This window comes from Teleopsis dalmanni, chromosome 1 (genome assembly GCF_002237135.1).
Source record: "Teleopsis dalmanni isolate 2A chromosome 1, ASM223713v2, whole genome shotgun sequence".
Taxonomy (NCBI): domain Eukaryota; kingdom Metazoa; phylum Arthropoda; class Insecta; order Diptera; family Diopsidae; genus Teleopsis; species Teleopsis dalmanni.
Genome location: NC_051846.1, coordinates 43,307,092 through 43,325,538, shown reverse-complemented (window position 1 = coordinate 43,325,538; position 18,447 = coordinate 43,307,092). Strand labels below are relative to the sequence as shown.

At 28.3% G+C, this 18,447-nt stretch overlaps 1 protein-coding gene across 1 annotated transcript in view; it reads right to left on the bottom strand.

Moving 5' to 3' along the window:
* LOC119668038 (bifunctional heparan sulfate N-deacetylase/N-sulfotransferase) overlaps positions 1-15,793 on the bottom strand; it is a 62,924-nt gene extending 47,131 nt beyond the window's left edge. The window contains exon 1 of the mRNA XM_038077408.1: positions 14,334-15,793. Within this exon, the coding sequence (XP_037933336.1) occupies positions 14,334-15,316 (983 nt within the window). The 5' untranslated portion in view covers positions 15,317-15,793. The remainder of the gene's footprint in view (positions 1-14,333) is intronic.
* Positions 15,794-18,447: the final 2,654 nt, after the last annotated feature.

Here is an 18,447-nt window from a genome sequence, read left to right as displayed (position 1 = left end):
TAGCTATGAGTTGTTATAAATGAATTTTCAGTTCAAGAAAAAATATCATATGAGTCCAATCCAAAACGGTATCTGTGGTGACGAGTCATTGCAAGAGAGGAATGCATGTTATGAGACTGGATCTACCCTTCAATGACTTTTGTCGAGGTTGTAACTCTGAGGAGGAAGAGAAGAAGAATATCAAAAATCATCGGATCCCTTTTTCTCACCGACGTGACTGAGTTGTCATCCTGTGGGTAATTTGGAAACAAGGCCGCCACTCCAACCTACTAACCAGTCCAAACACATTTAAGTTGAATAGTCTTTTAAAATATTTAGTACACTAAAAACTGGTATATTAAGAATTTAACAGTGCACATAAACAAAAGATATTGCAGAAATAGTTTTGATGGTATTTTCATTGACACGTATCTTGGTTAATACTAACCATATATGTATCCTACATCCAGCTTTTTTTTCGTTTATTAGAACAATGAATTAACTTTTTTATTTAGGTCATTCAGTTAGAAAACACCAAGCCTAAAGTTTACTTCATGACAAAAAAATAATACATATAACTTTTTTACACTATGTGCAAGAAAGATAGAAACACATGTAAAAAATAAAATAGCAAGTTAGAATTAATATACGTACATTAAAATTGTTATCTATGGATAAATAAATCTAAACCTCTTTTTATATTTAAATAAAATGAATGTTAAAAGAATGTTAAATGTGAAATGAAAGGAATTGAAAAAAGGGAAATTCCTTCATGCTATTTTCATATTTCATTAAAACTGTTTACACATCCAATTATAATAAAAGCTAAAGCGAAATGTAAATATACAAACAAAAAAATCCTTTTTTAATTATGAAACAATATATTAGTAACTAACAACTTTTGCTTGTATTAAAAAAATTAATTATAACTTTTCATTACAGTTTATACCTTCAAAGGAGAATCTACTTCAAAGCATGCAATGTTGAATGCACGCATGGAAATCAGTTTAAAATGCATATAAATTATATGGCAAATTAACTGCAATAAAGACTTAATTTTATTTAATGTATAATGAATAATAGTAATTGTTTGTAGCATAAATATAAAATATAAAATACGTGTTATAAACTGTATTATAACAGCAAATTGCGAAATTAAAACAATACTTTGTTCCACGCAGGTTAATGTCGGCAACCTCATTGCTGTGATTCTAGGAGACTTATTATTTAAAATAATTGAGTCATTTTAATTGAATTAAGCATATTTTAATTAAACCAAAGAATATTTATAACAACATGCACAAAAACCATCACAGAAATTAAAATAAATTATTTATTCGGGCAAAATAATATAAATTATATTAAACTGTTATTAAATTTAATTATATATAAATAGCTTATTGTGAAAAAGCTTATTTTTCAATTGCTTATACTCGTTTATTTCAAATTATTTTAACTTTTTTAAATGAAGCTGACAATTTCATTTGTAATTAATTTAATTACAATGTCAGTTAATGTTATTTAATATTGGTGTGCGGTTAAAGTGTCGCATGCCATTAAAGTACAGAAAACCAAAAATCAAAATATAAATTTAAAAATTGCAATTGCCAGCAATTACCGCAGCAGGTAAATGAGCAACGACCAATGACCAATCGTCATTTCACAGTTTAAGAATAAAAAAGATAGTAAATAAATATGCACCTTTAATAAAATTCAACACTACACTTTTTATTGCATTCACAATATTAAATTATCCACATAAAGGAATTGTAATTGAATTTTTGGAAATATTTTTTGTTTATACACAACCTGTACATAATAACCTGACCCACTGCTGTTAGCAACATACTACTATAATTAATTGAATTTTTTTCACCAACAATTTAATTTTAACAGTTTTTATAGCAAACGCATAAAATTTACATACAAAATGCATTATAAAATGAGAACGGACAAAATAACAGACTACTTCATGCACATTATGAAGCAGTCAGCACTGCAAAAAGTGTATACAGGTTTCCAGTTATATAGCAAAAGGATGTACACCCACATAGAGATAAAAAAAACTGCAGCCACTTAAGTGAAAATGCATATAATTATAACGAAAATGCGTGCTGCAAGCATATTTGCAAGCTTTGCCTGATCTACTGCACAATTTGGTAAATATGCAAGTCTATGCTGTTTGTGCATTTGAAGTAATATTGTCGATAAAAAAAAACATTTTTTTAGCTGTCTGTAATTATTACTGACAGTTGAGTTTTTTTCATAATATTCAAAATTTATGCAAAGGCATGCAATTTTTATTAATATTTGCAGAAATTATAAATAAAAACTTCCGTACAACATTGCATTTCATCTCAATAAAAAATATTTCTATTTTTTAGTACTAATAAAATGATACAAAAAAACAGTAATTAAAAAAAATAATTATATGAAATTGTATTTAATAATTCAGTTTAATTTACATTTGTAATTTTAATTTGAATTGTAAATATTTATATTTTAAGAACAACATTTTAACATTTTTAATTAATATTTGTATTAAGTCAATCAGTATTATCACTGCTTAAATCAATTTAAATTAATATTAGTAAATAAATATAAGCAAAAAAACTATATGTAAATGTATGTAACTAATCACATACTAATTTATAATTATAATTTAATTGACATTTAAGCTTTTGCATTTGCACTTACAATTGCAATAATAAAATACTAATTGTAAATTTATATTTTAATTTTTATATTAAAAATTCATAACTGCTTGTATATTATGCAAATATTTATTTTATTATTAAATGGCAAAAAAATCATTTTAATTTTATGCGGTTGGTGTAATAGCATTTCAAAATATAAACAAAATGGAATTAATAAGTCATAGCAGTTTCCTATTATAAAAATGTTGTGGTAGAAAAAATGGTAAAAATATTTAAATAACTAAAAAAATTAAAACGCTTTAAATAAATGACAAATAATTAAGTGAAAAAAAATTAAAAGTATGAACAAAAAATCAGACTAATTGAACTTATATATACAGGGTGTTTCTTAAAGAAATTGAATAAATGCAGAATGTATTTTCTTCATACAAAAAACGAAGACATGTCATGTGGGAGAGGACCTATTTTTTTTTTTTTCAACAATAAGGAAAATACAAATACAGATATATCTACAAATATCTTCAGCTCAAAAATCTGAAATATGTCCAAAATAGTTTATTCAAATAATTAAAGGCATATACGAATTTTTATTAAATTAAATGTTTAATAATTTGAAACCTTCTGTTTTTATGCATACTTAATTAGAAATCAAATACTTTTACAAGCTGAAGTTTAATTTTTTTTTTTTGTAAATGTTATTTTTTTTTCAATTTTCTTGTATTTCGAAATATAATCTGTTCGATGGATGAACATTTTCTTTACCATTAATTTTTTCTATAAAAAAATGAAGTATGAGGTACTTAAAAAACAATTGTAGAAACACGAATGTTTCTGGAATGATAAAAAGAAGGAATATACTGATGCCGTGTGCGAGTTCGAGTAAATTGAGGTAAATAAAATTGAAATTTTCTAGAGATTTCTTGCACTGCACTTATGTAAATATTTATTTATTTATTTATTGCACTTATTAATTATTTTTGGTTAAAATTTTTCAAATTTATTTATTTATTTTTTAAACAATATATAAAATTTTCACAATTGTAACACATAATTTACATAATTTTTATTCTACTCGAAATTCTGGTAACATTCTCTATTCCCATAGAGAGGTTTTTTGAACAATACTGAATTGCAACAAAAAATTTTTATTATTTTTAATTAATTTAATTTTTAACTGACCATTCAGTTGTTTCGAGTATTGCTAAATATCCATTATCAGTGGTTTTTCTGAAATTATTTCGTATATTTAATTATTCGTAAATAATTTTTTGAGACTGCCAGTACCAGGACTGTCAGGCTTGAATTCGTACAATCCTGAATTTATATTTCAATTATTATTAAAAAAAAGGGCAGCATAATTATTCCATCTCATCCCTCTCGGACATGATTGTTTTTGTTTTTTGTAACAAGAAATCACAACCTAAATTTATTCCATTTGACTAGGAAGCACCTTGTATATGCTTTGAATATATTAACGAAATTTATAAATGACATTAATTGCTTGTAATTATTAAAGAAATAAATCATTTAATTAAAACTTCCATTTAATTAAAAATTAATTCGTTTTCAGTTAGTACAATTTAAATAAATATTAAAATTTTGACAGAAGTAATTATTAAATTTAATTGAATACTAAGTGATATACATATTTGTAAAAAGATTTATGAATTAAAAAAAACTACGAAAAAAGCTAATACGTATAACAAAAGGTATGTTACATAATAATTTATATATATATATATAATAATTATATATTTTCAGTAATATGTCATAAAACAAATAAATTTATAAAATATATGTAAATTATATAATAATATAATATAATAACAATATGATAATATAATAAGATAATATAATATGACAATATAATTTCATAGTATAATATGATAATATAATAGTCTTATATTAGACTTTAAAGTTACTCAATAAACAAATTTAGTAGAAATTAGTTAATATATATTAAAAAGTTTTTTTTTTAACTTTGAATCCAAAGGAAGAATGAAGACAGTTCGTTTTTAAATAAATAGTTATAGCTGGCACTTTGGCTAGTTTATATTTTCAAATTTCTATTTTTTTTCAATGGATTTTGTTAAGCAACATTAATAAATAAATTAATCAAGTTTGTCTCACTGAAATGAATATTTGTTGACATTAATTAATTCATAAAGCAAAATGGGCATGTTTTGTCATGTAAGTTTTAGTCTATGCTGAATGTTGGTATCAAAGAAACAAACACTTATATCAATTTATGTATCAATATGCGTAAACACATTGCATACATACACATATAAAGGATATATGGATATATTTATTTTTAGATCTAAGAATGGTTCTGCGATTTTTTAAATAATTTACACCCTTATTATGTTACAGAACAATTATTAAGCGAATGTTGTTTTAAAAACTATTAACTGAAAAATTAAAAATGGTTTTATATATAAATAAAGTTCGTTATAACCAAAAGTTAAGTTTAAAAAGGTTTATCTTAAACGAAAAGTACTATACTTGAAAACTACTTTAATTTTGCCTTAGTTTTCTAATTACTTCAATTTTTTTTTTATTGAAGTGTCTCCTTCCTTACTCAAGGCTTATGCTCTTTAATTTAATGAATGGATGCTCCAAAGCATGGATCAGTATTGTTCCACCCCAATGCATAGTTATACAAATAGTGTAATAATTTGTCATGCTTTTATGAGACCCATGGATAAGCAGTGAACTTATCGGGATAAATGAATCGTTCAGGATTATTAGAAACGCGTTTTAATTAATCGGTATTATAAATCTCGAAAGATGTTTATGCGATGGAAATTTCTTTATGTGGTATTTTAAAGAGAAAAGTATCCACTTTGAATAAGATCACTATATTTAAATTCTTTAAATATGGTGTTGTTTTTATTAGTCTGTCGTGTGGTATATAAACAACAGTTTGTTTTTAAAAAACAAGTATTAAATACCTTAAAATCAAGCCTTATGTACAACTTATGTGCAAGCTATATAACACCACGTTTTATATTGACAAAAAAAATCAAAAACACTGTTAATTCATATTCTTAAGAGGAAGTTAAAGCGATTAACGCTTTTTAGTTAAATTCCTTACACTAAAAATGCATGAATATTATGAACGATGCATGGAGTATTACGTTGTTTTTATTCTTGATGTAGAAAGCTATAATATCATCACGTGATGATTCAAAAATATCAGTGAATAAAATTATAAAGATGACAAGATTATAAATTCATTAACATGTCTTAAATATTCATTTGAATATCTTTCTCTAATATGACTTAATCCATTCGTATATACTCAGCAATACATAATAATAATAAAAACAATAACAATAGCAGTAGTAATAGTATCAATAGTAAGTAAAAATATATCACCCATGAAAGAATGAATTATGAAGTGTCATTACAAAAAAAAATATTTATTATGTAAAACCTACCACTAAACGTTTCCAAGTGAAATTAATATTTTGTTTTAAAAATGTTTCACTTAAATCGCACAAATGTAATGGTAAGAGACCTTAGAATAGACCCGCTCAAAAAATACATAAGGGACAGAATCTATTCGCGAAAACCGACTGGCTGCTCTACTTATCACTTTCAAATCTCAAAATATTCTCTAGCCACATGGGCAGTACGCATATCTGAGATCAGTCATCGAATAATCACCAAGCTTTTGAGGAATATATAAATAAGTCAGTGAGGAGGGAGGACCTCTGTTGAAGCCCCCATGCTAACAACGAGTAAAAGTGCCCAGACGCACTATCTCGAAAAAGACTCAACATGAACACGAACTTAAATCGGAATGTTTTCTAAATTTAGTGTTGTTGGAAGTTTTACTTAACTTTAAAACAAACATTTTTCAAGTTTCATCTATTTTTTTTGGAATTTAGCGATTTAGCATTTAATTGTGTTGGTGTCCGAATGTAGTTTAATATACAAATTGTAAAATTGTATCAACTTGGCACACAAAACATAATAAACATAAAATCGAATATAAACAAAAACAATTGGAATAATTTATGTGCCGAACAAATTATTTGCTTCTACCAAAATTTATGCTAAACAGAAAGCTTTAACTAACTCAACTGAATCACAAAAGCCACAAGACCGCAAAGTGACCGTATGCATTTGAAAAACAAGAAAATTTGAAAATTATATCCAGCAAACTTCAATGAATGCAGTCGAATCAGGGGACTTCACATAGCGAACGAACGCTGCATATGTGAATATTAGTATGCGATATGCTTCGTATGTGTGATTAAAATTGCAAGTGATTTTTAGTGAAATATTGCATGAGTAGAATTCTTGCTTGCGAAGCAGTTATAAAACTAGAAGCCGTTTATAGCAACTTTTTTTTTTCAAATTTGCATGATTTGAAATATTAAGGACTATATTTCAATATTAAAATATTGAATTTAAGGATTTAAGGATTAAAATTTCCATCAAAAATAAAAATTTTTTAAAAGTATTCCATGTTAAATCAAAGGAAATTATTACAAATTTAAAAAAGTTCGATTCCTGATACTTGCAGTCTCAAGAAATTATATACAAATAATTAAATATAAGAAATATTTCCAAGACCACTGATGATGGGTATTTCGCAATATTCGAAACAGTTCTATGGTCAGCTAAAAATACAATTAATTAAAATAATATAAAAAACAATTTTTGTTGTTGTAGTTCACTACTTTACAAAAACCTCTTTAATTTAAAAAATATAGATTAAAAAATTATAATAATTGATTAAGTGAGATATATGTTCAGTTTGAAATCAAGCAGGACAATATAAGATGATAATACAGTTAATACAGTTTTTTTTATAAATCTATTAGAGATAGGATATTTCAACATGAATTTTATGATTCAAACAAAATTATTTCTTAATTGATCGCTACAGATTTTTTTTTTAAAATTCATTTCTAGAAAATAAATTTTTTTGTAAGATTTTCAACTAAATCTGCACTTACTTCATTTTATTTACAAATAATGCTGACTTTAAAGTCACTGAGAGTTTTGAAAAAAAAAAAATCCATTGATCATCAATTTTGTAGCAGTCTTTAACTGCAATACCATTAGCCTTTTAAAAAAAAATTACGGTTTAATCACAATTTCATACTATGATTGTATAGAGAGAGCGTATAATATAACTGGAGACATCTATTGGCCATTATGACTTCTTTCAGACTTTAGACAATAAACTATTAGACTTTTTATACCCTAATAAATATTTATTTTTCATGAACATGAACAGTATGTATATATTCTCGACCTCAAATGCGGATAATTTATGTTTTTATCAATTAGATTCTTAATACCCAAACACTAAAATTTGACCAAAATTTTATAATAACATAATGCAAATAAATTTTGAGTATTTATATATATATACATTTTGTGGGACGTTGGAACACCACACCGTAGAACAAGTGGCCCCACTGAAGTGAAGAATTAGCCGAAGTAGATCACGAAATGTATTGGGTCCTTTTTTGCTCTTCAATTCTCGGATGTTATTAAGTTAAAGATAGAGTGACTTATGTTCGTATAACTACATCTCTTGTTATTACAAGCAGCTCATTTAGTTTCAGGTTGCCTGCCAAGTCATCACCAACCCAATGGTGTTCCAACACAGTCATTCTCCCACTTTCCAGTGCTGGACATTGGCACAATATATGCACCGCTGTCTCCTTTTCTTCTAGGCATAGTCAGCAAGTGTCTTCCTCAACAAGAGTCATCTTTTTGAAGTGATAATTTTATTTTTCAAGTCCAGTAATCAATGAGGTTAGCCAGCTTAGGGTGCTCCTCGGATAGCTAAGCACTTTTATCGCTTCCCTGTTCCCTGTCTGTTTGCAGGTGCTCATCTCTCTCCATCTGTTAAGATGAAGTTATCCACTAATCGACATAGATTGCATTCATGTTGTACGCTAATGGTGTTCTGGACTCTGGCCCGCATAAGTTATGGCTTCGTCTTTGCTTTGGAAGTTCATCTGTCTTTTCGTTTTGCTCAATACCGATGAGTCCTTTAACCCACATGACTGCTACCTCATTTCTATGAGCGTATCTCATGAGCTTTATGTACTAAGCTGGCGACTATGCAAATTTTAAGTATTTAAATAATTATAATGCTATGAACTTGTGTAGCTTTTCATGGTGATTTAATAAACAATATTAAATAAAAAGTCAGTTTTGGTAAAAATCTAAATAAAAAAAATATGTTTCAAATTATGTAGCATTGTTTTGCTCACCCTGTTTTTGTGTAATTCTGCATAATCCTGAAGTGGGCATTACTAAATAATAGTAAAATTTCGCCTATTGCACAGTACCGTATCAGTTAAACTGTATACCATCAAAATTCGATTATCAACTATCCGCTGATAGCGGATTTATAAAATTTCAAATATCAAATCGATTATTCCACAAATGAAAACATTAAGCGATTTTATGGATATTTGCGTGTTTTTGTTAAGTTTGTTACTCTTGGTAATTTTAAAAATTTAAGCTTAATCAGTGCTTATTTTTGCAATGTAAACATAAATACGGCATTATTGTTTTATGGAAATGAACAATCGCTTCATGTGTATATATGAATTTGTCCTTTTGTGTTGCATAAATGTTTGCACATCAAATACCAGCAACCTTCAGTGGTTTAAAGCTCGCATTACAAGAGATTATTTATAAAGGAGATTACAGTTATAATCATTACAACAATGAATATTTTATTTCTATGGTATGTTAGCATACACGCAATAATAATACAGATAAAAGAAAAATGACACTTATGGTATATAAAACTTTTATTTTCTATTCAGTGGAAAAGTAAAATAAATACGTTTAATGAAGACTTTTCTTTTCGAAATTTAACAAATACTCATTCGAGTTAAAACAGCTTGTCATCATATGATATTGGCAAAATTAACTTACATAAATCATTTATTATAAATCTATAATATATGTATCTATTGTATTATTATTGCAAAGTAATAACAAATCAAAAGACAAAAGCAAAACCTAGTCCAAAATGCTATCCAGTTTACTGTCACATCTATCAACCATGTACGTATTGTGTATTGTGTACTATGTAAAGTGCGAGTATATTTGCTTATAATTTACATTGACAATGTTGCACAGCATAATATCCGCATATAGGAGGCATACTGTCTGAACACTTTAGATACATCCTTTTCGCTGTTTTTAATGTTTGTTTATTAACGGGTATATGTACGTGTCATGGATGCAAATGCTGAAATGGTTTCTCCCCGTTTTTTCCTTTTTTCCCATCATTTCTAAATAACATTATTACAAAATTTATGGAGAAAATTGGTGTACTACATCCAGACAAATGGATGTAAGTTAAAAATGTTAGTTTGCAATTACGCTATTCATTTTACTCAATTTAAATTCTTTTACTAACTAATTTTATTCATTTCAGTAACATTCAAAACCCACAATTTAGTAAAACTACGCAACGCAATCACAAAATCTTGACGCACAAATTTATTTATATATTCAGCATTTGGGTATAAAATGTTGGAGATACTTTTAAAATATAACAGCACATTTTTTTATTTGCTATCTTGCAGAGCGCACAATTTCCTACATTCACGAAAGCGGTACAAAAGTTTACAAATTACAAACATTTTAGAACGTTTCAATAAAAACTTCTACTTCTACTTGCGCCAGTATGCAAAGTAGTTACTGCATATAATGTAACAAAGTTTATGTAAAACATGCGTGTCCCTCCCTCGTTCGGGCGAAGCACAGAGAATCCACATTTGTGCTACTTTATTGTTTGCACTTGTGGTACCATTGATCACAATTCATCGATTATCATTGAATTTAGTATCTTTTTGCTTCTATATTTGAATTTAGTAAAGCGTGCCAGAGTGCAAAATATTAAAATCATGGCTTCATTGAAAGTTCACTTCATTCATATCGCTGCTGGAAAATTTTAATAAAGTTCATAAACAAAAAAAAAAAGCTAATTAAAAATTAAACTTCTACATGTGGCTACAGTATGAAATTAGAAATGTAGGAGTAATTTATGTGAAAATTAAAACGGAAAATTAATTTTGTAATAAATTGTTTTTAAAGTAAAGTGTAAATGTGAAAACTTATCAACCAGATTAAATCAATTGAGAAAAGTTGATCCTTTTTCGAGCAAGTACTCACGCCTTAGGAAGCAATTAAATTTCAGCATTAATTCCAATATTTATTTATTTATTTGTAAGTTAACTCCAAAATTAATATTAAATTTAACTAAGAAAGTTAACTAAGAGATATCGGTCTTTTGGTAGGTTTACTTACAGCTCACATTAAATTAGGGAACCATTAGGCCCCCTTTCAATGAAATCTGTCGGAGCTGCGGAGAAGACGATGGGAGTACCTCTCATCTGCTATGTTTTTGCCCAGCTCATGCACGGCTGCGACTTAATACTCTAGGAGCTCCTTTTCTTGAGGACCTTAACCAATTACAGGAACTGAATTAAATAACAATTTATGCTTCGCCATAGGTTCTAGGTGGTTTTTAAACCATGAGTTTTTTCTCTATATATACGGTAACACAATGGGTCAATACGCTTAAGTGTATCCACCAAGGATCGGCGGTATAACCTAATCTAATAATAAGGAACTGCACTACAAGGTCCTTCGGCCTGTGCTTATATTCATGTTAAGAATTATTTCTAAAGTTAATATTTAATATGTCTTTGGGTCGGTGTTGCTTTATTATATTGTAGTCGCTATTCTTGATTGCGTTGAAGAGGCTGATGCGTTGATTGGGTTGTTGTAACAATTTATAAGATGAGCCACGGTTATAATATAACCACATCTCTTTTAAGCAGCTGTAATTTCAATATAATACAAAATAATTGAAGCACAGTACTAAATAAGCGCTAAAAGGATCAAATGTTATTAATGATTTTTTCCAACAACATGCATTTCAATTAATTAATATTAAACTCATACATACGCAGATGACATATTTGGCACAAACATACAAGCCAAAAGAAGTAGTTGCGCAAATATACTGCACTGCCTACAACCACTCCGCACAAACGTCATGCTAAGAGACAGAATAGAACCGATCAAAAAATATATAAGGGACAGAGTCCTAAAGTTATATGCGAAAATTGACAGGTAAGTAGTATATACTTACCATTATCTAATCTTAGAGTAATCACTCTCCGCACGGGGAGGTACGCAGATCTTAGATTAATCACTGAATAATCGTGAAGCTTATAGGCAATACATAAATTAGCCAATGAGATGGGTGGGACCCTGTACTACCCCCAGCTATCAAAGAGTAAAAGTGCCCAATTGCGCTGACTCGAAAAAAGGATCAACATATTAGGGTATTTGGATCAAATTATTTATATAATTTTTGTTTTCTATAAATTTAAAAATTTTATTGAAATGAAATTTTTAAACATTTATGGTTATTCCATTTCGTAATCAACAGAAATGTCATTCAAGTCATTATATATTTACTCACAAGATTTGCGTTTTTACAATATGCATCCTGGAATATGTAGTACTCAAACTGATAAAGTATGTGAACAGCAACTATTGAATGACGGTTTTTTGCAAGGAAATTTCTCAAAGATGACTTTCTTTTTGCGCTTGGTGGATGTGTCAGTAAAAGAAAATAAAAGAAAGACTGTCACAAATGAGCAATGACAATTCTATCGAAAGACTATTGCAACAACAAAAAGTCAGGCGTGAAAGTCCAGTCCTTTTTTTAAAATGCCGAAGACATGACACAAACCGTCAATTTTTTTTATGTAGGCAGGATTAGCAAATCGGTAGTCGATCCGAGCTACAAGGCATATACTACATATATTGCATTTTCTAATTTTATTCGGATTACTGGGGTATCTAAATTATCAGAGGTTAGCACTAGTGGAAATCTACCGTATGTATTAAAAACAAAAAGCGAATTTGAGGAATGAATGAAAGGGCCTCAGCGCAAAAAAGTTTTCACATTCATGGGAATAAAAAGAATAAAGCTTTGTATGTATTATATCTATGTTGGTATTTACGTTATTGAAGACTATAAATATAAATATATTTTATCTACGACATTTATGATTTCGCTCTAATATAACACAGTAAGTGAATTTGTTAATAAACTTTCACAGCAAATTAACAAAACTCCAAAGAACGTACAAGTTAAGTAAGGCTTTGGATCAGTTAGCTAATGAACGCTGACTCTGAGATTCATATTTGGCAGGGTACGAGTTCAATCCTTGGTACTTGCAGTCTCAAAAATAATTATTTACGAATAATTAAATACAAGAAATAGTTTCAAGTTGATGTTCCACTGATGATGGATATTTGGCAATACTCGAAACAACTGTATGGTCAGTCAAAAATTCATTTAATTAAATTAAAATAATAATAAAATAATGTAATAATAATATAAAATAGTATATAATAAAGAGTTTTTGTTGTTGTAGTTGACGACCTTTCAAAACCTCTCTATCAATATAGTAACATTAAAATAAAAATATGTGAGGTATGTAAAAAACATAAACAGTGAACGTCCAATATAACGAGTACCCAATTTAACGTATGTCCCGTCTACATACATAAGCATTATTTGTTGGTGATTCTAAATTTCGTTAACTTCTCAATGTAGCGAAAGTATTATTCCTTGACCATACGATTATAACGAATTTCACTCTTCTTTTATATAGAATAGCCAATTGCAGAATAAAATACGAATAAATAGAATAGAAACCACTCGCTAAAATAACATCCGAAGTTCCTAATAAAAATGCTGTGGAACACTTATTAGGTTATAGAAAATAAGGTACGTACATTTATCTGAATTCTAGTTTTACAAAGCGTTAAAGTGAATAAAAAGTAAATAAATGGTAACTGAACTATATAAAACTACATATCTTTGTTTAATATACTCAGTGGATTTAACGAATTTTTTAATTTAACGAATAGGCTGTACTGTACATGCATACAAAGAAATGTGTACAAAATATAAATACCAGTAGCTCGTTTATGTAACTTTCTCACTTCGTTTTCTCGAACGATTTTCTCACTTATGACAATTACTCACTAGAAGTGTTTATGTAACTGTGGTGAATTGTTTTCTCACTTTTTTTCGTTCGAGTTTTTGTCACCTGTCAAATTGCTTGCGAGAAGTTTTGAATTTTGAATGAAAAAAAGTGAGTTAAAGTGAATAAATTTAAATTTTTGGTACAAGTGCTATTTGCAAGCACTAAGCAACCTTTTAAAATTGTTTTATTTTCGTTCAATTTTTTCAAAAAACGTTCCATTTTTTCAAAAAACGTTCCATTTTCATCAGTTTCTCTCATCACACCATAACGTTCTCGTGTGGTGAATTTTTCATGTTACATAAACAGCAAACTCGAAAGAAGTGAGAAAAAGCAAGTGAGAACTTTTCGAAAGAAATCGTTCGAGTTAAACTCGAACGATTTACATAAACGAGCTACAGAGCGCAAACAATTATCATAAGAAAATTACTTATGCTTCACTGTAATGATACACATAAAATCAGTCAACTATTAATTAGTGCTGTTTACTAGCAATTAAAATATGGATCATTTAGTTGAGTGTTCGATTTATGTGTGCTAAGATCAATTATTTTTGACTTTTAATTAAAATGTAAAAAAGTGTTTAATACTATATGAGTGTAAATAATAATTGTAGTAGCCTTACCCCACAAAAACGCCAGTGTCCACGTAATGCGTGTAATAAAAAATTGTTACAACTGTTATTGCAAGCAGTGCCAACACACAGCGACGAACATTAATCGCCTTGAAAAGTGGTATGCCAAAACAGCAGCGCGCAATTAAATTACTGCAGCAATTGCAGGCAGCAGCACAATTTGGCGTTGTTGATAATGCTGATGATGATGCTGATGCTGATGATGTATATAAAGAGGCGGGAGTGGTAGAATTTGTGGACGGATGTGCTGATTTCAATAATTTGTTTTTTGGTGCAATTGCGAAATCTGATGAATTTGTAGATGTTGTTGTTGCCAGTGTCGTTATAGGCAATAAATGTGTAGTGGCGGAAGCTGTTGTAATAGGCGAGGACACAGATATAGATGAGGATATGGTCGCCGAATGTAAACCGTTACAAGAGGCGCCATTGCCAAAATATTTGCCATTGCTCGAGTTGCCATAAGGATGCAAATGTGAATAGTTTTCCTGGTGTTGTTGCTTATAGCCACTTAGAGAGCTACTACTGGTGCTACTGGTGCGCCAACTAATATTGCCACCTTCTTCCGCTGTTTTTAACGTGGCATAGTTGAAGCGTAAAGGCATTTCCTCACCATTGCTTGGTCCCGCTGCTGATGCTGCTGATACTGCCGTTGTTGGTGTTGCTGCTGCTGCTATCGCTGTTCTTGTTGTCGTTGTTGATGGCGTTATTCCTGTTGGTAATGTGGTTGAATTTCGCATTGCTATTGAAGCTGCCGATTTTTGCATTTCCGTCGTTGAAATTGGCCATTGCTGATGCTCTTGTTCCTGCTCCAGCAATCGTGCGTATTCATAGTTTTCATTTATTTCTCTGGCAGCGGTCGAGCGTTTCTGATTTGTGAGTTTTTCATATTTGAGCGATTTTCCTGGCAAAAGTTTATTTATTCTGCTAGTTGCATTCGTTGCATTTGTGGCGTTACTTGTCGTAGAACGTGGCATTGCTATTCGTATTTTATTAGAGCTACTTCTTGTGGATATTGGATACGATTATATTTTTGTTTATATTGGTTTTGTTTTACTTGTTTTGCAATTATTAAATATTCGCTGCGACTCGACTCGACTATCGGATTATTTATTTTTTATGTGCTGTTTTTATATGAATATTTTTTATCAATATTGTCATAAAGTTTTCTAACTTTCAAAATTAAGTCTGTGTCTCGTACCTTTTTCGGTGGTGACAGTTAATAAAGTTATTTCACGTTATTTATTTCTTGCAGTAGCTCTTTCGATCAGTACAGTTAGTTATTGGTGGCAGCAGTGGATATGTTGTTATTGACCTTTGAGTCTCTTTTTTTTGTAGTAGAATTGAACTTTAATTTTTTATTTATGGCACGAAAATTCGTAATGTACTACACTTCGGTTTGTGCGAAATTTTTCTTATCTTCTTATTTTTATTTTGTTAAATTAAATTGATTTTAAATTAAATTACATTAAAATTAAGTACGGCACTACAAATTTGTTATAATATAGATTATTTCAATTAATTTAAATTAAAGCTTTTATTTTCTATATTAAAAATATAATATATCAATTTATATAATTTTATTATATATATAATTATTATATTCTTTTTTTTTATTTTTTTAAAATATATATACACACACTTGTATACATGCGTTTCGTTTAAAATCCTAATCTTTTTTAATTTTAATTTTTTTAATTTTGTTTAATGTTTATTAAGTAAAAAACAAAAATCATTTGAATGTTCGCCACTTGATATGTTTCCAAATTTTAATATATTCAACAATTTGTGTATTTTGCGCTAAGGCCATTTTGTCTACTGTTTAACAAATTGAAACTGTGACTTTCGTTGAGTGTGGCAACACTGTAAAAACGAAATATAAAATCTTTGCATTTTAATATATTAAATGCTGTTGACAAAACTGTTGACTGTTGTTGCTTTTTGTGTATTGCCGCCGAGTTGGTTGCTGTGGAATAAATTTCATATTTCCAACGATGCAGAATTTTAAACATTTGTACTTCAAATTATTCCTGCTATGGAAAGCTTTTTCACTTGTGAATTGATATGTGCTTTATCGGTTGTCTAATATTCAACTGTCAACAGTACCAATTTTTTGTCGTTAAGCTTTCAGTTGACAGGCGAGCGTACCTGTTGTGAGTGGCATATTTATCTGTAAGAATAACAAACACGAAAAATAAATTAATATATAAATAAATTATTTAGTGCAAAATTAAAAAATCAAATTGCTTTAATTTTTTTTTATTTTTAGTTGAAATTTTACAAAGCTAGTTGTGTATGTTATATTTATTTCAATAAATTCCTAATTCATAAGTTTTCGCATATATAAAGCAATTAAAAATTCTTATTTTTTGTCAAAAATATATAATCTACAACTAATTGATAACAAATGTCGAAGTTTCACTTTTTATATACTTTAACTTTGTCAACAATTATAGAATCTATTAAAAATGAAATTTTATTTTCTGTAAATGTGCTCGACAAACAATTAATGCCTTTTATTTTTATATGTCATTTGCAATATATAAATACTGTCACAAGTAATATTTCATATATTTTGAAAAGAATATTAAATTCAAATTAATTAAAATTGTATATGTATATTGCACGTGCTCTCTATACAAATTAACATTTATTTTTTTTTTAGTACTGATACTAATGAACTGGCAGTACATAGTAATATATATAGTATAAATATACTATAAAGCGTAAGCATAGTACAAATAATTAAATCTTAACTACAATTATAAAAATTAAATGGAATTTGTAAAGCAATTACAAAATGTAATTAGTAAACAATTGGTAATGCTAACGAAAATAAACACCATTTCTATTTTAAACGCATTTTAAATCAGATATATTTGATTATAGTAGAAAACCTCGCTAGGTAACAGTCGTTAAATAGAATATCATTGCTGTTAGTTTTGTAACAACAATGCAAATTTAATTGAGTAGTTTAAACATGCCAACCAAAAAAATACTAAATGACAGGATAGCAGTAAAAATATTTATCTTTTCAAATATTTATAGAACCAAAATAACAAAAACTCAATTGTGAAAGAAATTTAAATTTTTGTATATAGCCGTTTTTACAACATATGACGAAGATATCCATTACTAAATTCACAGAATGACCCAATTAACTCAAATAAACTTCAAACTGCTATCATATTTGAACTGGTAGCATTAACCGTATGGAAATATTTTCGTATCCATTTTTAAGATAAAATTTTTTCAATGATGAAATTCAAATTTAAAATGTGATAACACTATATTTTAACTAAAAACCATAAGTGACAATTATTACAACTCTCCAACACCTCCTCAATGTTATAAGAATGATATATGGCTGTATTTTCGTCACTAAATCGAAGGCTATATCTGTTTAAAATATGCTGCAGTTCAATTCCACCACTCTATATAGATTCAAGTATATTAGGTTAGATATAAGTAATCAAATAAAATAGAATTAATGATATTTTTTAAATATACCGAAATCGATAATAGTTTTTTTACAATAATCTTGCTGTTACCAAGGAAGTTCTACTTTTTAATTTTTTTATATTTTTTTTTTATGAATTCTGATAGTCCTGATATAGTTTATCATTTCTTCTAATCTCTCTAACGTTCAATTGTTGGAGTAAGATTTACCGGAACAGAGAACTACAAGGAGCATTAATTTTTCAAAGAAACTTTATACTCCTTTAAGACAATAATAAAATATTGTAATCGCTGCGTTTTAGCAAAAAATCATCTAATCAAAGAACACGGGATATTAACTAAAACTAAGCTGGTTTAAATTCTGGTTCTATATGAAATTTATGCGCAGAATAATGTCGTTGGTAATGCGGTATCGTGTCGTTTTTGGCATGATACGGTATATAATACACGGTACAGCTGAAAAAATCAAATATTGACTAAAAAAATCATATAAATTCTAAGTATTAAAATTATTTTATAAAAATATGTCAATTTTTATTACGAAATCGGTAAATTTCTTGATATTCCCTTTCTTGAATAAACACCTTTTGTTATGTTTCAGTAGCAAACTAACTACTCTGGCCCATTTCTACTTAAAAAGCTTTTTTTT